The sequence below is a fragment of the Crocodylus siamensis genome, chromosome 10 (genome assembly GCF_052110815.1).
Source record: "Crocodylus siamensis isolate JL-2025a chromosome 10, ASM5211081v1, whole genome shotgun sequence".
NCBI lineage: Eukaryota > Metazoa > Chordata > Crocodylia > Crocodylidae > Crocodylus > Crocodylus siamensis.
The window spans coordinates 11477653-11502904 of NC_143404.1; the positions used below are offsets into that span (position 1 = coordinate 11477653).

At 42.3% G+C, this 25252-nt stretch overlaps 1 protein-coding gene across 5 annotated transcripts in view; it reads right to left on the minus strand.

The window, feature by feature from the left end:
• The window catches only part of RAPGEF6 (Rap guanine nucleotide exchange factor 6), a 232252-nt gene that overhangs the window by 125930 nt on the left and 81070 nt on the right, over nt 1–25252 (minus strand). For 4 of the 5 annotated variants that reach the window (XM_090020827.1, XM_090020828.1, XM_090020825.1 and 1 more), the window contains exons 5-6: nt 16165–16234; nt 5138–5281 (exon numbers count right to left, since the gene is read on the minus strand). In XM_090020827.1, the coding sequence (XP_089876953.1) occupies nt 5138–5281; nt 16165–16234 (214 nt within the window). The remainder of the gene's footprint in view (nt 1–5137; nt 5282–16164; nt 16235–25252) is intronic. The other variant, XM_090020830.1, reaches the window with a different exon arrangement.

The following is a 25252-nucleotide window of genomic DNA, read 5'->3' on the forward strand; positions in this document are numbered from 1 at the left end:
CCCAACGATAAGTTCGTTTCTTATGTGCGGTACTAAAGATCACCAGAAAGTACATCTTTCAAAAATAAATAAATAAATAAATACTAACGTCGCAGGCTTAACTTTTGGAGCTTGGGTTGAGTCCCAGGCTTGAGATCTGCTGTTTTGATTGGTGGAGCCCTTCCACCAATCAGGAGGCAACAGGAGAAGTGAAGCCATGCCCGTTTCCTGAGGGGAGGGGGAGAAGAGCTCCCCTGGACCTGATTGAAGACTGCAACACTGTCACGTCCAGAAGACTTTAGGGCCGGAGCCCTGGAGAGTATAAAAGGAGCTGCATAACCAGCACAAGACAGATGCATCGGGGATGGAGAAGAGAGAATAGCGGGGCTCAGGAAAGCTGGGGAGAGCTGCTCAGCAGGGCGAAGCAGTAGCCTGGAAAAGCCCCTGAAGACTTCCATTGGCAGGGAGCTGCCGATGGCTCCAGTATTTAGGATCTTGGTGAGCAGCATGGCATCCTGGGAACTGCATGAGGTGGCTCAGGTCTGCAATCTTTGGTGTATGGCCAGCGCACAGGCCAGTGCATAAAGCAGGATCTTTGGAGCCGCTTGCGTGGCTCAGATCCCCAAGCTCTGCACAAGGCTGGGAGCTCAGTATAGGAGGCGCTGCACAAAGGGCAAGAGACCCTGGGAGCAACTGGGATCAGGTCTACAGCTGCTAGCACAGGGCAGCAGCTCAGTGCAGATGACACTGCACAGGGGGTCTGGGAGCACACTGAGCCCTGGTGCTGCACAAGGCTGCCTGGGCCTCCAACCCCTAGCACAAGGCAAAGCGTCCGCTACACACAGCAGTGCATGTGGCCCTAAGTCAGGCCAGCAGAAGCAGAGTCGGGCAGCAGGAAAGCTTGGTGAGGAACAGAGCTCAACCTGGAAAACGGGAGGCAACCCTCCGGGACTGTGGAGGAGCAAATTACCCTGGAGAGAGGGTCCCCACACGGGGGGGGGGGGGGACGGACGCCCAGGGTTGTGAAGGGGCAACACATGGGCCGCTCCTGGGTGGGCAGCTTAGGAGTCTTTGGTGTCACCTTCTTTTCTTTCCCCCCCCACCTCCTTTCCTGTAGTGATACCTTGGGAGTGGGGTCCTTGCCCCGGGGGGCATCCAAGTAGTCTAAAGATTACTTGTTATTTTTGTGCCTTATATAGTTTATGTGAATAAGCTGAAGTAACAGTTTGTATATTTATAAGGCTGCCCGATCAATATACTTTGTTCTGGGTTGTTCTACTGCTCACTTGTATTTCTGAATAATTAGAGAGAGAGAGAGAGAGAGAGAGAGAGAGAGAGAGAGAGAGAGAGAGAGAGAGAGTGTGTGTGTGTGTGTGTGTGTGTGTGTGTGTGTGTGTGTGTGTGTGTGTGTGTGTACGTACACACACCCCAATAATTATTCAGAAATACGGGTGTCCAATAGAACAACCGAGAACAAAGGATATAGACACACACACACGGTATAGGGTTTATTGTTTTGTAAATCTGTACATGTACATAGTCTACAACCTTACCCTTTAATGGTTTTGTGGTAATAATAAATTTGTATACAGTTAAGTAATTGATTGACTGGGCCTAACTCTATAGGGGACAGAGGCGGCCGCTGGGCTCCTGTATCCCTCCACAGCACACGCCCTGCCAATAATTCCCTCATTTAGAAAGGGGAGTACAAACCTGTGTACACCTGGGCTACACCACTATAAAACAAAAGAGCTGTTTTTATCCTGATTGAGGCTTTTCTACATGCCTGTCAAAAATACTCACTAAATATAACAGCTACGCTTACAAGACCTTTAAAAACATCTATAATCATTTACAACATATTCTATTAATGCCCATCAGCAGTACCATGCAAGAAACAGCTGGAAATAAGCATCTCAGCAGTAGCACTTAATAGCTTACATTTCATAAAAATAAGGATTAACCTTATTCTTAATTATGACCACAGTGCACTTACATGTGGAAGAGATTTAATAATGAGTTAAGAGTTTCATGGAAAATTCTTCTATATAAGAATACAAGACAGCTTCTATTTGAGCCTGGGAGCAAGAATGCCTGATTGGCATAAAAGAAGAGAAGCAGTGAATCACAAACAAAGTTTGTTTTAGGAATTAAAAACTTCCTGTACCAGACAGGATACTTTTCTGAGTTTCTCAGACTGAATGTAATACTGTATATGCAGGACTGGATGCACAAGTACTGAAACTAGTTTATTCTCTGGAGGTAATACTTTGAGTGCAATATGGAAAAATGTGATAATTAAATAATACTTACTTAAGAGCTCTAACATGCCATATTCAACCCCTATCAAAGACCATTTAGTGGCAAGCAAGGAAGTGAAGTAATACACTGTCATTTTTCATTATAAGTGTGTCAACAAAGCAAGCTTGTTGGCAGGTTTGTAAACATTTTTCCAGTTCTGGCATTATAGTACCTTTCCAGTTCAAAGTTATTGTCAAAATTTCTCTCATTAGCATAACTTTAGACTTCACAAAGTATTAAAAGTATTTCTCCCAATACCTCCTGCTTATACTTGCTTCATCTATTGTTCCTGAAAAGCTGACACTGATCAAGTTGCAATGGAAATCACAATTAAGTATATTAATAAACCTAGGACAGCTATAAGGAGGATAATTATGAACAACTGTCAGATGAAGAAATGTATGCAACCGATGAGCTCGCATGCAGAAAGGTAATTCTGAGCAAGACAACTGCTTATCTAAAATTTTTAAAGCCTTAGGGAACCAAAAATACTATATTACTAGAATCTTTGTTCTTAAATGTGTGCATGCAGCTTTCACTAACACCAACACAAGTTAAACCTATATATGCAACCCCCCCCACAAAAAAGTACCACAAAATGTTTAAGCTAGTTAATTTTATTAAAGTATGACTAAATTTGTTTTTTAAAAAAACTTCACCTCTTTTTTTATTTTTAAAGAATGTTTGTATTTGCAAACATGGCTCAAGGAATCTAGATCCTCTTGCATTTAGATTTCCTAGGAATCTGTGTTGTCCACTATACATCTTTTTGCCACAAAAAATATCCAAAAGTGTCATGCATAGAGAAAGTTTTCATGATCTATAAATGGCAGAATGGTTTTGCAATTTGGTCAGCTGGTAACAGAGACAACCAACTGGCAGACACTGTACCATAAAGTATTCTTAACTCCACACAGCTGAACTTGCCACTGATTCCCAAGTCAAGTGTTTGAACTGGTAGACAGGGACTTTTTTTTTTTTTTTGCTGTTGTTATAAATTGAAATAAAGTAAGATACCAGAACATAAGCTTTGGAATGTGAAGACTTTCTCCCACTTCTCATTTCTATGGAACTGAATGAAAATACTAATGGATTTTGATATGTTAACAATTATAAGCCAAGAATATTTCAAATGGTCACAAGGACAATATGCAGGTACACATACAAAAATAGGTAAATACACCATGTTATCATAAACACACAGCAAAAGACTGACAAACATAATACACTTAGCACAATTTGCCGATTAACACAAATCTTTTGACAAGCCTTCACCTAGTTGTAAAATTAACTGGTAACAATCCTTAAAAAAATCACCAGAAAGCTACATATTTCATTTGTTCATCGAATGAGGAGCTCTCAAGACCACACAGACAGACATCAACTGCTCACGAGATTCTCCCTTCCTGAGAAATGCAAACAATCAAAACTTGAGGAACTGCTGCTCAATGCACATGTTCAGTCTTTAACAAGCAGAAGGCAGGGCAGGGTGGCACACTGGAGACCAACTGGCTCAGAGAAGCATGAGCTTTTGTAGACAACAACCTATTCAGTCAGATGCTACCGAAGTCTTAAACAGAAAGGCAATGGAGGAGTGAAGATGCATGTTTCCCCACAACGAAAACCAGAAAAGCTGGGTTCTCATTAATGATCCATACCCTAGTCATGACTGCTCAGAGCTTGAGGACATAACTTCAGTCACTACCTTTTACTTGTGCCACTTACTAACTACTGGCACAAGTCAGTATGTGTCAACCCCTGAAATAGGAGACACAGGAAGATGAATGTAAAGAAAAACACTATAAGAATTAGTCACAAGCCAAAACTATACTTTCCTTCTGAGAGAGAGAAAAATTAGCTAGATTTACTTGTTAATTACTGTGTTTTAAATGCTTTGAAAGCCTGCCAACTACAAGCCCTGAGGGTTGGAGGGGACTTGGGTTTTTTTATTTGTAAATGATTTCATTTTTCTTTTCTGGACAGAGAGGCTAGTTAAAATTCAGCTCTATTAAAAAACTTAAGCTATCAAAAAAGGAAGAAGGTACCTGGTTCCTGGTAATGCTCATTTTTAATTTGCAATTTGTTTCATTATTTGATTTAAATTCAAATCAACAAAACCTCAAAAACAATTATTTTTCAAAATGAAGTTGTTTGTCTAGACCACCCACATTCAATCAACCGCTGATAGGGTTTAAGCATGTGGTTATATAAAAATAATGGTAAACAAAAACGTGTTTAAGCTCTGTGGTCTGAGAATCACAGCTGCACGCGTCTTGGCACAATACTTTATTAATATATTTAGTGTTCCAGACAAGGCAATGTTTTACTCTTCTGGATGCATGATTTAACATTCTGCTGTTGTCAAATACATTCTCTGATCCTTCACCTGAACTGACAAACCACAGGTGGAACATCAAGACTGTACAAGTCCCCAACACCTGTGGCCAAATACAGCATAATGAATATGGTCTATAGTCAAAACAAGAAAAAAAATCTCAGTGATCTGAGACATTCCTTATTTAATAATTACAATGTTAAAAATATTAACAACATTTCTGTGGATGTTTGGGGCGCAACCCCAAATTGACCAACGACCTTCTAAGTGTTTTGTTCCTATTACAGACAGCTAAAAGGGCTTAAAACCAAATCATTGTTTTTCTGAGCAGACGTGGCTGAACTACCACCTACAGCTTCAAAATCTAGAGTGCTTTTAACCATTCTTCAGCTGGAAAAACTATACAAATCAAATATGAAAAACTAAAGATTCTAATTCTTCATAACATCCCCCCCCAAAAAGGCAAGACTGACACAGAGATGTCAAACAGCCAGGCCAGTATGTAGTGGAAAACATGCTCACCGAAAGATAACTGCTAGCATCCACATGGTCAGTGATGGTCTGGCGTTCTCCCCGTTGATTAATCTTCCTGAACCTTCGCCGAGACTGTCTGATGGGAACTTCTCTTTGCAAGATATTTTCTTCATTGTCTTTGGAGTTCTCCACCTGAAACACATGTTCAGGATCCTGGTTAAACATCCAATTCTTCCATATCATTGAAAGTCGATGGAGCTTTATTAAGCTCATGAGGAAGGCATTAATATTAGCTCTTAACAGTTAATCTGCTTAGGAAACAGACTATACAACTCTCTTAAGCAAACCAGTGCTCCATGGCTCAAAAATTATGTTATTACAATGAGCTGGAGGCCACAGTTTCCTTCCAGGAAGCAGAAAAAAAAAAAAAGAAAAATAGAAAGAACCACACGTATCCTCTACACAGAGTTGCTTACCAGCAGCAAACCCTCCTACTGCACACGTATATTATAAAACAGCAACTGCACACTAGTTATCAACTGTTCAAAACATATTAACTCCAAAGCACAGTCATTTTAAAATGTTATACTTACTATAGTTACAAGGTTAGGCATTAAAACCATGTTAGCTGTCACATGTTAACAAAGACCAATAGGCTTTAAAGCAGGGATCTGTACTTAAAGTGGGACACATTAGTTAGTCGAGGAAAACCCTAGAATCTCGCACAGCTCTCCCGTGATCTTTGTTTATGACCACTGTATTTCACACACAGAAAATATTTTTTTTCAAAAATGTGCAACTGCTCTAAAACTTCAATAGCTTTTTTTTGAACATCAACATTAAAAAGAAGGCATATTTATGTACATTTCCTATGTTTAAAATGAAGTACTTGGCATGTTCCAATTACTTTTTTTTCACATGAAAAACAGGCCATCCTTCCATGTTTCCTTCTGATGTCTTGGAAGAACACTTCAAGCAGGAAACAGAACAGACAGGCATATACAAATAGGCTGCAACTGGGCTTTTAATTTCTTTGTAATACACCTAACATGCAGTAGTTTCTACTTTCTTTATTCGCGATTTTTAAAAGTTTCAAATACTAAAATTTAAAAGCATGACTATACAACTAAAACATGTCTACTGAAATAGTTCAATAGCAAACTTCATTTTCTCTTCCAGCAGTTATGAGACCTTGATCAATTTACTTGAGGCCAAAATTGTAGAAGACAGAATAGAAACAGGCCAACCCCTCCCCCCACCCCAAAAAAAACCAAAACCAGAAGGCAAACAACTGAAAACAATGAACACGCCAACCCTAACTCTCATTCTGTATAAGCAATTTGAGAGAGAGACCAGATCTACCCATTCCTAGATAGGGAGGCAAATTTTAGGAATTTTTGTGTTAATCTCCTACAGATAAAAACACCACCACTTGAAAGCAGACAGGATAACTGCTTTCGTAGCTGGGTAATGCAAGAAAAATTACGCTGAAAGATATTGAGCTGACCAAGAGATACAAATCCGACAAGCTGATTAACATTGGATTAGAATTTAATGTCGTACCACATGGATATGAAAAAAAGAACACGACTAAAGCAGTGTGCAGACATTCATTTCTACTGGAAATTTCTTCCAGTAGAGGAACAGCCCAGGAGCTGGACTTGCACGTGTTGCTCCAGCCCCCACGGCTAAAGAGCTTCACAGGCTTCAAGTCTCCAGCCAGGCGGCACTAGCGGGCCGCTCCCTGGGTCAGCTCTGAAAAGCAGCACCTGCCAGAGACAGAGGGAAGGTCCTGGCCCAGGAGAATCCCCCCGCTCCCACGCTGTCAATCAGCACTCTCTCTCCCATGGTGGGAACTCTCCCAGTTCTCCTCCTCGGGAGAACAGCCCTGCTCCTTGTACTCCTCGGGGATCACCGAAGGGGTGCAGGAGGAGGAGGGAGTGTTCAGTTGCTGCGGCAAGGCTGTGCTTCGGCCAACACCGGTCCAAGCTCACCGAGGGTAGCGCAGGGCGAAACGGGGGCACTCTGCTGTGGTGGCAAAGCCCTGTCTTGCCCTGGTCTTGCAGCAAGGAGAATCTGGAGAGGCCAGGACTGAAGTGCTTGGCTGGGCTGGGGAAAGTCCAGGACACAGCCACCTTCCAGTCTCTCCACTTCCCCTTTGTCCGCTGCCACTCAAATGAGCAGCAGAGGCAGCAATTTCAACACCAAAGGGACCCACAGGCAGGTGCATGGAGAATGTCCCCAGCTCCCCCTTGCCGCCCCACCCAGGGGCAGAGCAATGATTAAAAAGCCAACAGCTAGAAGCAGGTTCCCTGAGGCCTGCTCCCAGCTGCCGGCTTTTAAATTACCAGCCTGGTGCTCAGCTAGGCATTAAGTGGGTGCCAGTGGGAGCCAGCAAAAAGTCCCCTGCCTCTTCCCAAAACTGAGGACTGCTTGGTGTGGGGGAAAAGGTAGAGAACAGTGGCTGCTGCTCCCCTCCCCTAACCTCCTGATCTATGGTGCAGGGAAGGAACAGCTGCCCTCGCCCCTCCTTGGTCCTGGAAAACAGGGAGCCTTTCCAGTGGCTCCGCTCTCCCTGGTCCCCAGGAGGAATTAAATCAGGAGAAAGCATATACACCTTCAGTCTGCAGGAAAAAAAACCTCTCCCAGAAGCAATTTAACTCTGGTTGTGGCCAGCTTATTTTTCTCCAAGAGCAGCCATTTCTGATCTGGGAGAAAAAGCCTAAATATCTGCAGCACTTTTGGTGTCTACTGGGACAGCAGCGACTCTCCCAGTACCTGCCTTAGTGGAAGTTTCACCAGCAGTTTTTAAATGACAAGCAACAAGCATTTACAGAACGGAAAGGCCTCGAGGGGTGACCATCAGAATATATGGATTTTTAGTTACTGACAAAGCAACTGGTAAGTAGAACAAATATAAATCTGAACCTTTACTTTCTTTTAAAGTTGCCCTATTAAAATAACAAGCTTGATTTCAAATTTTAACTTACATACCATATCCAGGCACCTGTTGATTTGTAGCAGGTGTCAAATCTAGTCCACAGGCCAGATCTAGTCCACAAAGCCACTTCATCTGGCCAGTTGGGCTACTGAAAGGCTACTGAAAATGGGGGCACGGCTAGAGGAGGCGTGAACAGCCACAGAATCCAAGGCCCTGAGCTCAAGTGAACGTGACCATCCACAGAAAAAGAGCAAGCAAGGGCTGTGCCAACACAGACTCACTCATCCTACAGTCCTACAGCTGCTTGCCCTACCACGACTCTTCCTGCTACAGCCACTGCCCCTTCAGGCCAGATCTGGCCCAGGGCACGCAGTGAGTTTGACACCCCAGGTTTATGAGAAATGCAGTTCTATGCCAAATGTATTACTTGCTTTTCTGATGTCCGAGTCCAATCCTATAAGCTTCTACATAGCTACTTACAGGTGCCAAGCTCCTATTATCAAGAGAACTGAAAGCATTCGGTATCTTCCAGGATCATAATAGCTCTCACATGGAGTTCCACAGACATTGTTACGATGTGCGTAGAACTATGGCAAAGTAATCCTCTACTATGATGTAAAACTATTTTCCTTCCCTTATTCTAAATGAAAAATAAGAACTGAGCCCAAGGCTTGTTAACGAGGTGGGGAGGGGGAAAAAAAAAAAAAATCAACTGTTAGTAGAAACTAAGAAAATAAGACCACCTGCTTCCTTCAGTTAATACCACTACTGTATAACTGTCAAAAAATATCAAAGAAGCTGAAAGCCCCTTATACAACACAGCTTGAAATTTAGTAGTATTGTACATACATACATCATTTTCTTTCGTTTTGATACCAGGCAAAACAGCAGAGGTCTCAAAACTCATAGCTGCTATATTTATAGTAAGGTACCATTTATAACAACTTACAAATGGTTAAAAATTATTACAACTAACCATGACTTATAACCATCCATAACAATTTCTAACAGCATACTTATTATGCTTGATGAAAGTAACAGTCTGTTTTAGGTCACTTGACACTTTCCAATGAAGGCCATTTTCAGCCGTTTATAAAACATCAAACAAACAGTTCGGACTGAAATTCTCTCTGCTGGGCATCTGTCTCGGGCTGAATTTATTTGTGAAAGTTTCAGCAAAGACATTTCAGCTATTCTACAGACAACGTTTTAAAAATAAAAATGAAGCTTTATTATAACAGTTTCTAAACTTTTCCTAGCTGTGACCCCACACAGAGTCAGATAATTTTATTGACTAACACTACACACAGTTCCCACTGTTCATGTGCTCACAATAAATATGGAGGTTGGACAAACTGCACCACACGTGTTCTTAGGTTTGACATCCCCATTAAAATCTTTCTGGCCCAAGGGCTAGGGACAGAAGTTGCATATAAACCAGTATAAAAGTGATCAACCAGTTCAAATCTGTAACCCAACAGAAGTTCAGTGCACATAAACAGCTTTCAAAATGGCCAAAACCAGTTTACAATAAACCTGGATAGATGTAGTATCAGACTTCACTGATTTAGGTTAAATTGGTTTATTGAACTTCTATTCCAGATTCCATAGATTGTAAGACTGGAAGAGACTTCAGATCATTGGGTCCAGCCCCCTACACCAAGCAGGAAAGATAACTTGGGTTCAGGTGAGCCCAGCAAGGTATCTGTCTAGTCTCCTCTTGAAGATTTCCAGCATAGGCGATTGCACCACCTCTGGAGGCAGCTTATTCCACCATCTGGACACCCTGGCTTTGAAGAAGTTTTTCCTAATATTGAGCCTGAATTGATCTTCCAGGAATTTGTGGCCATTACTCCTGGTTCTCCTCTCAGGTGCCCTGGTGAACAGTTCCTCACCGAGCCCTTGATATACTCCCCTAGTGTAGTGGTAAGCTGCTCCCAGGTCCCCTCTCAGCCTTCCTTTTCTCAAGCTGAAGAGTCCCAGCTGCCTCAGCCCTTCCTCATATGGCTTGCCTTGTAAGACTGATCATACGGGTGGCTCATCTTTGAACTCCCTCAAGCTTGTCCATGTCCTCGTTAAAGTGCGGTGCCCAGAACTGAACGCAGTACTCTAGCTACGATCTCACCAGTGCTGAGTAGAGTGGAAGACTCACCTGCTTGGTTTTGCTGGAGATGCATCGATTGATGCATGTCAGAGTATTATTTGCCCTACTGGCTACAGCATCACACTGCTGGCTCATATTCATACTGTGGTCTAGTATTACCCTGAGGCCCCTTTCATTCGTGGAGCTAGTTAGTTTGGTGCCACCAAGCCTGTAGGTGTGTTGGGGGTTGCTCGTCCCGAGGTCAAGCACTTCACATTTCTCAACGTTGAACTTCATCAGGTTCTAATCTGCCCAACTTGCTAGCCTGTCTAGGTTTGCCTGTAACTGTAGCCTACCTTCAAGCGTGACCACACTTCCCCATAATTTGGTGTTGTCCACGAACTTGGCCAGTGAGTTCTTCACCTCCACATCCAAATCATTAATAACAATGTTGAAAAAGTACTGGATTGAGCACCGACCCCGCAGGACGCTGCTGCCCACTTCTTGCCAGGATGACACAGGTCCGTTCACCTTGACTGTCTGGGTCCTATTCTGCAGCCAGTTTCTCACCCACCTGTCTCAGAGTTAAGCCCACAATCCTCCAATTTTCTCACGAGGACATCGTGGGATACTAGATCAAAGGTCTTTTGGAAATCTAGGTATACAATGTCAACCTGCTCTCTTGTGTCTAGGTGGCGAGTTACCTGGTCATAGAAGGAGATGAGGTTGGTAAGGCAAGGCTTGCCCATGACAAAGCCATGCTGGCTGTCATTCAGAATCTTACTTTCTGCAAGCTTATCGCAGCTAGACTCCTTGATTAACTTTTCTAGGATTTTCCCTAGAATGGAAGTTAGACTGATTGGGCTATAGTTACCCTCCCAATTCAAGTTAACTCTCAGTCCCCCAGTTTTCAAAGAAAATGTGAAATCAGGTAATTTTCACAAAATCAGCAACACACAAACACACACACACACACACACACACAAAGCCCTGCAAAAAAGAGAGCAGGAAAGTGGGGATTGATGTAAAAATAAGAGGTTTTGCTTTTCCACATACCCCCACCCCAGCTGCCAATTTGGTGAGAGGGCTGTCGCCATGCAGTGGGGCAGCGACAGCCTGTTCCCATGTCTGCACAGACCTTGGGGGTGGGGGAAAGCAGAGCTGAGCTGGAAAGAGCAGAGCCAGGTCAGGGCAGGGGGCCGTGTGGCCCAGTCAGGGGGACAGCAGAACAGCAGTGGTCTGTCCCCAAGCCTGTGCGGGGGGGGAGGAGGGAGGGGCGGGGTACAACACTTATTTTTCCCCCTGTGCAGCCCAGGGTTGGGCAGAGAGTGGAGGCCAGGCCAGGCAAAGGAGCAGTAGGGTGGTGGCAGCCCATGCATCTGCCAGTGGCCCCAGGAAATCAGCCAGAGGCATCAGGGGGTGGGGAGGGGTCGGGGGGAGGTCCCCTTGCAGCAGACCGCTTTGCCAGGCAGGCACAGGGGTGCCCCCCCACATGCTCGGCAGCAGACCCAGAAGTGAACCGAAAATACTTCTGGTCCACTTCTGGGTTCGCCACCAAGCATGTGGAGGAGACCCCCATGCTCCTGTGGGACACTCAATCCACCAGCATCACAGTATTCATGAGCCACACCTGGTACCTTGAGGTACATAGAAAAGAAACATTTAAAGCTGCATCTATGGCCAAATCACCGATTCTCCAAAGATCAGCATCAAATCTTCAGATTAGGATTTGACCAAATCGAATCGGGATAGCGATCCAAATCAATTAATCAAATCACTGTCCCCGATTGGGGCCGAATCCAAATTGAATACGGCCCGTTTTGCACACCCCTATTCTTACCTCTCAGGGCCGACACATTTTCATAACTACTTCAGACTTATTTCAATATGGAACTTCAGTTATAACTATTAAGCTTATGTCTACACCTGCATTTCCACTCAACTGACATAGGAATAGTGTGGTCAAGAACATTTATACACAATGTACTTTTCATGAACGTATCTATTTGTATTCTTATCATCAAGGATAATTTACTTAAAATGACATCTGTATCTCTTAAGAATTTTACAGCATACATTTTCTGTCTCTAGATTATAGTCCATGTCATGTTCCAAATCTCATTTGTAGTTAGTGACTCATCAATTCTCAATTTAGGGAAATTCAAACAATGTCACGGAATTTATGAGTGACACCGCAATGAGTCACTTCCCCCTTCAGGCAGTTCCACTTAGGACAGAAATGGCGTCGCAAAATATAAGAATGTTTTCTAGGTAACAATGTACCTGAATTTTTTGTTTGTTTTCTTTTAACTAGATCAAACCTCATTGTAATAGCTTCTTAAAAGAAAAAAAATAATTGCTTGACTGCTCATAAACAATGGTCCATATTCTTTTCTCAGTTACGCTAGTCAAAGGGTGGGAAGAAACATACCTTTTCATCTGATTTAAAAGGGGAGGGGAAGCTACTGCTCAAGAGCAGGAAGCAGCTCGTATGCTTTAGCCATCTCATTTGAATGACCCTGTAGCAATACACATTAGCTATATTGCCCTGTATTTGACCCTGGATGAAGCAGAGGTAAATTTGGAGTGTATCTGCTATACTTGTGTGAAACATGCAGGCATAATGGCTGCAAAAAAATCCGGTATCCATATCCCTTGATAGCAAGGCAACTAGGATGTCTGTTGGTATTCCAAATCAAACAATTTAATGGATTTACACTTAAATTAAGATTTGTCTCGAGAGCTCACTTCAAAATGCTAGTATCCCATAGCTAAAGGATCATACAGGTAAATACATACAAACTGCAAATCATCAGAAAACCACTGTGGCACGTACGGTTCCAGAGAACTTGACAGAGCAGTCACTGTGTACGCACAGGCCTCAGTCATCCTCATTCAAATAACCATTAAATGCACTTAACTCTTAACAGCCATCTTAAAAGTTGCCTTTTGTCCAAAAACATTATACCCATTATTTGTAGTTGTAACAGCCAATACCAGCTGAAGGGGGAAAAAAATAAATAACTGTTGAATACAATAGACAGTCTTTAAAAAGGTAGTTTTCCTGGCTCAAGTTACTGTCACAACTCAAGTGCCATGTCTGAAATCAAGCACTTATTACTCATTCAGCTACTCTAGAATCATCAACTACTGTTACAAGATATGTCCCAGTAAAAACACTAATAAACTTCAAAAGACATAAAAAGTAAATGTTTCCCTCTTTCTTACTGTATTTCTTTGATGCTTTCAAAAACATCCTGAACTACATATGGGGACACGATCCTAGGTTTTTAACTCTGACAGGTCTCATCTAGCCACAGGAGAAAGCTAGTTTGGGACAAGGGTGACAACAACCCTAAAGTGTTTCTGTTCCAAATGACTCCATCAAGCTCTCTTCTTGGGTCTCGAGCATCCAGATTATATTTACTCCATAAGGAAAAGGAAACCTCTTTTTATTATACCAGACTCACAGAAAGGTAAATCAACTCTTTCCATTCTACTTCCTATTTATGTTCCCTATTTATTCTATCCATCTTTATAGGGGGTGAGACAGACATCCTTGGGTTGCAAGAAGAGCTAGGTCTGATCTGTGCTTTCCCAGGGACTATACTTTTCAATTCAACAGTGCTACATACTAGGGGTGTGCGAAACAGGCTGTAGTCGCTTCAGGATTCAGCCCAAATTGGGGATAGCGATTCGATTTGTTGATTCAGATCACTGCCCCGACTTGATTCGGCTGAATCCAAATCTGAAGATTCGCAGAATCAGCAATTCGGCCACAGACACAGCTTTAAATGTTTTTTCTACATACCTTGAGGTACCAGGCATGGCTCATGAATGCTACGATGCTAGGGTGGAGCGTCCCACAGGAGAGTGGCGGGAGACCCTCCATGTGCTCGGCAGTGAACCCAGAAGTGGACCAGAACTATTTCACCACCCAGCACACTGGGGGTCCCCCTGTGCCCCCCCGGCGTGGCGAGCGGCTGCAGGGTGACCCCAGGTGCCCTCTCAGACCAGTCGCTGAGCCAAGAGAAGGACAGGAGATGGGGGGGAGGGGGAGATGGGCCTAGCGCACTCTCCAGCAGATCCAAAAGTGGACCAAAAATGCTTCTGGTCCACTTCCAGGTCTACTGCTGAGTACGCTGAAGACCCCACACGCTCCCACTCCGTCCGCCCCACCTTCTCAGCATTCACGAGCCACCTGGTACCTTGAGGTATGTAGAAAAAACATTTAAAGCTGTGTCTATGTCTGAATCATTGAATCTTTCAAATCAAATCGGAACCCTCTGAACTGATTCGGAGAGATTAAAAGGTCTCTTGATTTGATTTGGAGATTCAGCTGCCAAATCAAGCCGATTCTTCACAGAATTGAATCAGCGACTGAAGCTTTGCACAGCCCTACTACCAGAGCCGACCCAAGCACAGTATGGGGCCCGGGACAAATCGGCCCATGCAGGGCCCCGCCCCTGCTACAATCCTATGGGCCCCGAACTGAAGAAGCTGCGTCAGGGGGTGGAAGGGGTCCAGTAAGTGGCTGGACATGGAGCCACTGCTCCGCCCAGCTCCGTGGGTTCCCCAAAGCACAGGGCCCGGGGCAGTCACCCTGATTTGCACCCCCTCCCCCCTAGGACAGCCCTGCCTACTACATACCTCCCTGCAGCAGTGACACACACGGCCCCGCACATCCGTGTCCATAACCTTTGAAATTAGGTCCTCCAAGGCTTAAGAAGAAAAAAAAAAGAAGTGTCTGCCTGGACAGCTGACAGAACCATATACCATTCTCTGGGTCAGCCATTCTAAATGCCAGTGGGAAGGATAGTGGTACCCATGACACCAGAAGCACTTATAACATTAGTGCCTCACATGGGCTTTCAGTAAAGCTTGGTACTATAAGGCTCTCTAAGCCCTTAAGGCCTACTTCTGTATACTGTTAGCTTCAGCCCAACTGCTGAAGACAAACTGAAGATGTATTCTTCAAAGCTCAGGAACAATGTCATAAGACTTGGAGAACTGCATCTATCTACTCTTTGAAACAAATTATTCCCCAAGTCACAGGAAAAGGTACAGAAGATTGAATAAAGAGTATTAAAATCAGATAAACCACAGACAGAAGCTAGATATTACAGTCTCAGGCACATTGTTTATTACTTTGAGGACTTAACCTTTATAAATAGGATCCTTTCAAACAGAGCTTCTAGACCATCAAAAATATCAGATTTAGCTTAATCATGTCTAGAAATACAGGAAGCTCATTCAATGCACTTTGGAGATGTGCTCTGAGTTGACAAACATGGAGATACTTTCAATCCCACTAGTATCTTTTATTCAAATCTGTGAAAAGCGTAATGGAATGCCAAGTCAGAGACAAAAACAACCCAAGTCCATTTTGGAAAGGACCTGTGTATTAAGACAATCAAATTGCAAACATACTTTGAGAGTTAACAAGATCAGCACGCAAGTCTGGCGATAACCCAATCATAATTGGTACAGCAGATCAACTCAGCAGTATTCACAATTCTAAAATAAACCCAAATACAGCTTCTCATAACACCTACAGAGCACAGAGAGGCTAAACTTACCTTGCATTTGTTATGTCTAGGGTGAAAGAGTCAGGCTTCAAGCACTGGCTAAACTTCCATATGTTCCTCCTGCCTTCATCCTACGCTTCCTATTAAATGGAGGTGCAAACACCAAGAGTACCTTAGCCAAACAGGGTGAGCTAGCTAAGCTTGCGCAGGATAACCCAAAGAGAAAATGAACATACACCAAGTGACTGACTAAGGAGTACCAAACTAGCCAGCACTGGCAGGTCTCAAACTGAAAAAAGTAAAAATAATTTTAGAAAGGTTGACACAACCATTCTAATCATCATTACCCATCCAGTATAATTTATATAGCTATTGTTGTCATAAAAAGCTATAATTAGAACCAAACCAATTTTACTATAACTTTTTAGGATGCTTTACAAAAAGCCTCCTGTTATAAAAGGCACACAAAGAAGTGGCTGAAATTTATAGCACCATTAAACACAATTTTTAAATCTCTTCTTACCACAATCATTTCAGAAGGTTCCAGTACAATACACTCGCATCCTCTCTTGCCTCCAGACTGCTTGCCAAAACTGGTGGGGGGAGAAAAAAGTGGAAAAATGTTGTATTTTACCTTTTTAAGTGTAAAAATAGATTACAGAAGACAAGTAGTTCAATACCCTCAGGAAAGAGAAAGTTCATAAAAGCTATCATACATAAGCATCTGAATCATTTTTCTGGAACTGTCAGTAATAATTTTTAATTTAGACAGCATCTCTAAGCACAGCCTCTCCAAGCACTTCTACAGAAGACCCAGGAAGCCTTTGTGAAACAACTGTTTTTGTACTGTTGTCAAACGGACCACACTGTACTGCGTTCTGCGTCTCTGTGTTATTTAACAAACACAGCCCTAAAGAATATAAAGAGGGACAAGATGCAAGTGAAAGTACAGAACACCACCAAGGAAACATGTAGAAGAGCAAGCAATAAAAAACAACACACAATACACGAAGCTATATGCGCTAACTAAAGGTTTGTTTTTCACTGCAACAGTTAGCTCTTGTTAGACAAGTTACTCCACTCCAGCCAGAGCAGCTCAAGTAAAAATGCTCCCTACAGAAACCAGCATTCAAATTACACAGAATGATTTGACTAGTAGCCCAGTGCCTGGATTAGTAGCCAAAGTGACGCTCCTGCGACATTCACACCGCATTATGAGCTTGAGTGCCACCAGTATGAGAGCTCTGACCACACCAAAAGTCCAGCTGGCCTGAGCTTAAAGCATGGCTTAACAAACTAGAGATGCATGTGAGAACGGAAGTTCCAGCTGGGGCAAAACTTGAATTGCAGCTTGAGTTAACACAAGTCCTAAAAGTAACAAACTGAGAGGTTTCGTAGTTTCATTTTGAAACAGTTAAGCGAACCAGACATTTGGGTTGGCTGTCTAGCCATTGTACTGGGCAGTTTACAAAATAAAACAATATGTCCAATTTATGGGAGAACAAACTGAGGCTCTGAAAATAAAGGGTTCAAGTTTTAACGATATTTAGGCACCAAACTCCCAAAGAATACAATAGGAATTAGATGCCTCAGGCAAAACCCATAGATAAATTTAAGGCATACGGCTGAGGCAAGACATCACTAACTTAAGCATCTGGTCCTGAGAGAACCATTCAAAATCCAGTAAGGTATTTTGGGCCTTTATACAGGGCAGGAAGAGTCCAAAAATCTCAGTAGGAGGGGTGAGCAAGCGAGACAAGTGCAAGACAAAAGAGTCTAGGGATTTAGATGGTTCCCCTCTCAAGTGAAATCCAATATGCCCACGATTGTTTATGCATTATATTAAACAGTCATTAGCAGGAAAAAAGCCAAAAACAATCCACATCAGATCAAGTCCCTCAGAGAATTTGAGTATTACTCTATCTAGTCTCTGGTCCTCAGTGGGGCACAGACAGACACTGAAAGCCTCGCTGCTCAGACTGGGGCAGTCCCAAGAATAACTGTAGGCACCTCGGGACCTTCCAGGTCAATCAGGAATGCATCCAATGACTTTAAGGGTCCTCTACGGTTGACCCAGAGAATTGTCTGGATTGCAATGTTGTAGTGCAGCACATCCAAGTTTTGGATCAGGCACACATGCTTTTCTGCACCTGATCGCTAAATAAAGCATAAAGTCACACTGCAGAAGTAGCAATATAAGGAAAAAGCATTGTTGAAAAAAAAGCAATGGAAGTTTGAGCTCTTCATTTACAAATGATGCTGATAACCACTGACTGACCATGGAAGGTGCTGCTACTGAAGAATTCTAAAATCATTGATACTAAACTCATTGCACTTTCCACATCAGGAAAGGGACAAAATTTAATAGATAATACCATTTTTTTTTAAGTTACACACTAAGCAAGGCAGATATTTTTAAAGGAAGAGGAAAGGAAAGGATTGACATAACGGCTCAATGTGCTAATGCTTCCTGTTTTAGTACGCTGCTCTTTGTGCTCTCTCTTATCAAAGCTGAAGTCTCAGCAGAGACTACAGACTTACAATGAGACTATAATGAGTTCTCTCCTAGTTCTGTTTTCTCCCCCACTATGACATGCAGTTATTTTCTTCTCCTGAAACAATGGCAATTGTTATAGAGAGGGTTAACCAAAACTGATTTCATCTCATCCTGTTCAAAACACTGAACAAACTTATGACTCCATACAGGCTGACGTGCGTGCATTCCAGTCACTGGTATTCTCTTCAGGTTTTGCTAGAGGGCAAAAAAGATTTTTAAAAATCTTTGGACACTGCAGGGATAAGAGTGGAGAACAGATCAGTAACATTAAAGCTACATACACCTTTGACACAGGCAGAGTTTAGAATTGCATGGTTTTCAGGTTTTAGTACAAATGTGCAGCTCCCTGAGCCATATCTTTATGCACAGCAAACTGAAGAGAAATAGTAACCCTGCTTAAAATAATTAATCCCAGAAATGCAGAAAGAGCAAGGGGCAAGGAGGGGGATTATTACTGCTCATATTGCAGTACTTTCCTTGAATCATTCTGAAGTTTTATTTATTAATGTTGCCACCGTTCCTGATTTTTATCTGGAGTCCTTGTTCTTTGTTGCATACACATCACAATGTCCTTTGCAATAGGGCCCTGTGAAGCTTCGGGTGCCGATTTGACTCGGAGGAGATTCAGCCTGATTTGGTGGCTGAATCTCCGAATCCAAATCGAATGAAGGGACCAATTAAAAGGTCCGAATCAACTTGAAGCCCCCAACCCCCACCCATTCTCCCTGCCCTGCCCCCATGGCTGCCTCACCTGGCCCAGCACCCGACTCTTTAAAAAAGAGCCTCTACTCACCGGCTGCTACCAGATGGTGGGGGAGAGGGGGGTAGTGATCCCTGCTGCCTCCCACTGTCCTGAGCTGTCCCTCCACACTGTCCCAGCCAGTGGGACAGTGGGGAGGGACAGCTGTCCCACCCAGACCCAGCTCCCAAAGCCCCATGCTCACCACCTGCTGCAGCAGCCATTGGGGCTTCTGGGGGCTCATGGCAGAGCCCCCCATGGAGCAGTGGGGGAAAGTGGGGATCGCCCCCCTACCTAGCAGGAGCCAGTGACTCTGAGCTTTTTTTTTTTTTTTTGAGCCGGGAGCTGGGGCTAGGAGAGCGGGCAGGGGATGGGAGCTCGTGACAGCCCCCCACACAGAATGACTGCCCCCCCAACCTGGCAACAACCAGCAAGTGCCAGGGGGTGTGTTTAATGGTGCATTAGCACATTTTCAAAGAGCCGGGAGCTGCGGCTAGTGGTGCAGCCATTGACAGGGCTGGGAGAGCAGGCAGGGGATGGGGCCAATTCGAAGATTCAGCCGATTCAGCGGTGGCTGAAATCGCCAAACCAGATTCAGCCAAATCGAATCAGGACAGTGATTCGAATCACCAAATTGAATCACTGTCCCCTGAATCGGCCAAATCCGAAGCGAATACTAGCCGCTTCACACAGGCATACCTTTGCAGCTATTAGTGTTTACCGGTATCCAGCCAGCAAGCAGCTCTGTGCTCTGGAGACATAGGTGAGCTTGGCATCCCTGCTACAACGTCAGGTAGCTGTTTGAAAGACACTTTCCTTCTCTTGTTTCTCCTTTGGTAGCCCCTAATGCTATCATTCATCCCACTGCCCTTGGAGTCAGAACTGGATTCAGCTCAATAAGCTCCTTGCAGTCCACTCCTTGTGTTACAGGAGCAGTCTGGCAGGCTGCTGCCACCAAGTTCAGGATGAGCAAAGACATGAGTAACAGCCTCGGAGCTTTATATTCCATGGAAAACTCCAGATATAGATAGACTTCAGATATACTGTTAAAGAAAAGCTGTTATTGAAATAAATATGAAAAAATAGATCATACAGCTGTGTATGATCCATCAGTGCTTGTTAGGTATTAAATAATATATATTCTATTTTTCTAGTTCTAGATAGGAAGTGGTACCTTTTCTTAATGGTAGGTGCAGATTATACATTTTATTTTGACCAAGCTGACCAGGGTCAAACCTTGAGGTTAAATTTATCTAAGTAGACAGGTGATAGGCTGCATCCGGACTAGGGAAAAGGTTGAGATGAGCTCTCACATTATAGCTAACCACAATCTAACCCTTCCCCTCTCCCCCAGTGTCCCTGAACAAGAGCAAATCACAGCTCTCCGCAAACTCAAGGTGCAAATAAATGCGTGTGAATTTGCGTTAGTGAACTTTCAGATCACATTTTCAAGGTTAACGTCTTAACTCAAACTGAGCTCAAAACTGTTTTTAAAATGAAATTTTAGATTCTGAAGCACAATTCTACAGCAGAGAATGAATTCCACAGCAAACTGTTTGACTATGAAATAAATTGAACCTTGACAACAAGTATACATGGGGTATTGTTAACCCCCCACCCCACTATTTAATGCCCCACAGTTTTATCTATACAAACACACAAGCATAGAATCATGAATAATTTTGGTGAGCGAGTGAATGAGGAGAAAGAATTTAAAAGGAGGAGTAAAAAAAATGAGAGAAAAGTGATGCATAAAAAGTATGATGAATGAATGGATAGAAGAAAACAAGATAGAGAAGCAACTGAAGGGTTAGCAAATCAATCCAGAAAGCACACCTGTAACTTTAGATACATAAGATATTCCAGACTTATGCATGGATGTTCTGTAAAAAACATATATTAAAAAACCTGCACTTCCCAGAAACAATGAAAGGATTAAATGGTTGGCTAACCATTCACGGAAGGGAATGCAAAACCTTTAAACATTTCTAATGAACACAATAACTGGGTCAACTTCATGTAACTATTTTAATGAAACCCAAGATTTTTTCAACCAAAAATATTAACATTCTAATTATGACAATCATTATGATAAAGCATTAAAATCAACAGGAGCACTGCAATTTGAATTGTCCAATTCTGATTTCACTAATGTATCAGAAAAGATGTGTCCTTTAAATAGAATGGGTGCCATGAGGTGACAATGACAATGACTAACATTTTCATTTGTTGTACTGCAAGAGGCTGCTAGAGTATGATTTCCACAATGAAATGTCATTTTCATACTGAACAGCTGATGCCTTCTGTTCATACTTTGCCTATACCACGTATAACCCAAATATCATAATCTCCAAAACAATCTTGTACATTTAAAACAGGTTTGCCTGCTCTTTCAACAATGTGCACTGTTACAGAAGATAAGGACATTCATGCAATTCATCTCTAAAGCTATTCCTTAGATTGGCTGGAATTACATTTTAGTAAGTCTGCCTTTCCCCATCACTTTGCAACATGCCTATTCAAGGTGTCCTTTACTCTTTAAATATAATTCTTCTAGGACTAAAACACAAGGAAGTCCCTTTGTTAGCTATAAAGTAGGAAATTACTTAGTAATGCCTTATGACTGTACTCTAGAATCAAATAGACAGTTACGTTTCCAACAGTTGTATTGTATATGACTTTCTTTAACAAGGCCTTTTTTAACGAAGGGCAAAATAGTTGATATATTCAAATGAATTAGTTATAAAAGATGCATAAAATTACAACTTCTTAAAGAGGTTCAACAATTCAGCGAGTTAACATTAATTTCACATAGCACAAGGTTAAAATCTAACAAAGAATATTGCTGGAGAGCTATAGACAATTCCCATGAATGAAATTAATTTTTTTAAAATGACAACACACTTTTTAGTTCAGCTATTTTATTTCTCTCATTATACAAGCTCATTCTTAGAACAAGAAACAGTATCCTGTTTTTCACTTCTCAAAAAACCTGATGAGTGCTTTTATTTTAATCCTTATATATGCAGAAAAATATGATTAAATTGTGTTCCCCCTGAACAGTGTTCAAGAGATTTAAGCAATCTATTTTACCTGTTTTATGTAAAGAAAAATAATAGTCTCATCGTTTCATAGAAACGATGAAACTATTATTTTTCTTTACATAAAAACATAAAAAATAAACTTGGATAACATATGAAAACTTTGGCAGAAAATTCTGATATTCACAAATTCTTCCCTTTACTGATGTTGCAACATTTGAAAAACTGAGTAAAATGACACTATGCACTGAAGAAAGCAAAAAGTACTCTAACTGTAACAAAGGTCAAGTGCTCTGTAAACTAGATAAAGTACTTGGTCATCACCGGCCAATTAGTATAAATTAGGGCTGTGCAAAGCTTCGGTACCAGATTCGATTCAAAGGAGGTTCAGCCCAATTCGGCGGCTGAATCTCCAAATCCAAATCGAATCAGGAGACCCATTAAAAGGCCTGAATCAAATGGGAAGCTTCCGAATCAATTCAGAAAAGATTTGGCACTGCTTCGGAGATTCGGCCATAGACTAAACAGGCAGTTCTCACCACACTGGACACAGCTACCTCCAGCTGGTAAGTCTGTTGTGGTGGGCGGAGGGAGGGATTGGGGCTGGGATAAGCTGCCCAGCCAGGGCAGGGGGGGTATGGGACTCAGGAAAGAGAGCGAGGGATGCAGGTGCAGAAGCGCTGGAAGCAGGGGCGATGCCCTGCTGCCACTTGCCCAGCCAGGGCAGGGGCGCAATGCAGGTGCAGCTTGCTTCAAGCAGAAGGGGGCAAGCGGCAGCAGAGCCCCCGCTCCCAGCATTGTCGCACATGTATCCCACACCCCCTCCCCAAGTCCCTTGCCCCCCGCCACCCTGAATGAGCAGCTTGTTCCAGCTCCAGTCCCAATCCCTCCCTCCCCTACGCCCCTTCCCTCCTCCCTCCGTCCACCACAACAGACTTACTAGCTGAAGGCAGCTGTGTTCTGCGTGGTGAGGACCGCTGCCTGTTTAGTCTATGGCCAAATCTTCGGATCCGATTCGACCAAATCGAATCAGGACAGTGATTCGAATCTTCAAATCAAATCACTGTCCCTCCAAATTGTCTGAATCTGAATCCGAAGCGAATACTTGCCACTTCGCACAGGCCTAGTATAAATGGGTTACATTCCAATATGAGAAACTTGCTATGAACTATGAAGACCAAATGATTCACTTTTGCAAGTCAATAAGGTCAAGTTTAGTTACTTTATTGACCATGCCATCGATTGTACTATGCAAGCTGAGTGCTCTCTCTCAGATGAGAGGGCTGGTCTGTTTGATTTTTTTGCTAGAATTACCACACTTTTAAAATAAAAATAGCAATAATAGTGAAAAAAACAATGATTAGAGTGGGAACAGAGTAAGCTATAGAATTAACTCAAGGCAAGGGATTTTGTTTACCCTTCTGGGGAGAATTACAAAGGTAATGGCCACTAGCATCGATTACATTTACATAACTATTGGCATAGCATGTGTGAAAGAAAAGACGTATTTACAACACAGAGCATCTTCAACGTATCCATCTGTCCACAGAGCTTTCACTTGAAGATTGACTAACCAATACTGGAGTTTAAATATTCACTTGATTGGTGAAAGTCTTAGGCTACAAATAAACAACACATTTACTGTGTGGTGAATTGGGTTTAACACCCTATTTATAAATCAGTCAAAACCAAAGTAAAATTATCACCCAGAAAAGCAAAGTAACCTTGTTCTGTGGGAAAGTTGCTATGTAGGATGTGATGCGTGTCTATCTATTTCCCTACTCAATGTCATCCTTCACTGTAAACTGCCTGTCCCCCACACCACCTAGCAGGCAGGGGCTGAACTAGCACTTGCTCCTGGCAGTCAATTAGAGATAGCCAGTTGTATGTTTTCTTTTACTATCAAAAAACATTCAGGGTAAATTACTCAGCAATAATTTTGTTGCGTGTCCTCACTGGATAAGAACGCCAAATTGATTTGGGTTGGAATTAGTTAGCCATTTGATTATGCTTAAGAATGAAGTTGTGAATATTTATAAAAACAAGTTTCCTGAAACGTATTTGGTCGTACTATAAACACTGATACTGGTGCTAATCAATTAGTAAAATTAAAAGGCAGGTAATTTTGCAAGGTTTCCTAAGTTATACATTTATAACTTTATGTTTATAAAACATTGTTGTGGTAGTAAAAGAAGAAACCATATTCTTCTTAACTGTGTTCTGGAATCATCATCATCATCTAGCCCTTACTGGGTACTGCCTAGAATTTGCAAAGATATCTTTCAAGTTAGGAGACAACTGAAGGGGATTCCAGGAGAATACAATAAAATTAAAACTCCTGTAGAATTCAGCAGTACTTGCTGTGAAATGTAGTCCCTCATTGCTATACAGTGCATGGACCCTGAATAACATGATTAAGAGTTAAGCCTGTGTCAGGTATTTTAAAAATTCCTAAATTAACCAAACTCAGGAGACTTCCATTCCACAGAAAGCTTTTTTTTAGGGTTGGTGACAACTACCTTTTTGGTTTTTTTCTAAATTAAATGGAAACATTTTGACAAACATTCTTTGGGTAGGATTATTTTTACTTGTCAATAATTTACCATGCAATGTGCTTTGTTTGGAGACTATATTTAATAATGACAAAAAGATGGACAAGATCTTTCAATACCCTTTTTTTTAAACTTGCCTTTAAGCTGGGTTTAGCATTTATTAGTTTCCTCTCATCCTAGTTACCTGTCATATATATCTTAGCAATCACATTGCCTCTACACATGCAAAAGTACGCAACTGCAACAGACAAGCACATAGACCACATTGGGCTCTATCATATTACGCAGTTTAAAAAAAAAGTACTTGGCACAGACATTAACAGCATACCTGTATATAATAGTCAGAAGTAGAAGGGAATTTTTCCCCACTTCTATAAGAAATTACACATCCAAATTAGATCTAGCACATGGCCCTACCAGCCCATTCCCAGCCTGCATGGGAAAGTAGCTCCTTCCCCTTCTTGTGGGTTCTCTTCATCACTACCTCGATCCAGAATGTAGCTGAAGCTGCCCAAGCTACCCAACCCCAGGATAACAGCCTTCTCCTGCAGCAAGCCAATGCAGTAGCACTAATGTAGAGAGGGAATAAGATGAAATTTTGTTATTAAGACAAAGACTATGAAGAATGGTATTTTATTCCTGCAAAATCTTCTTTATGTGATGCAAAACAAGTCCAATTTTGAATGGATAATCACCAATTATTTGTCCTCAATTTTTAAGTG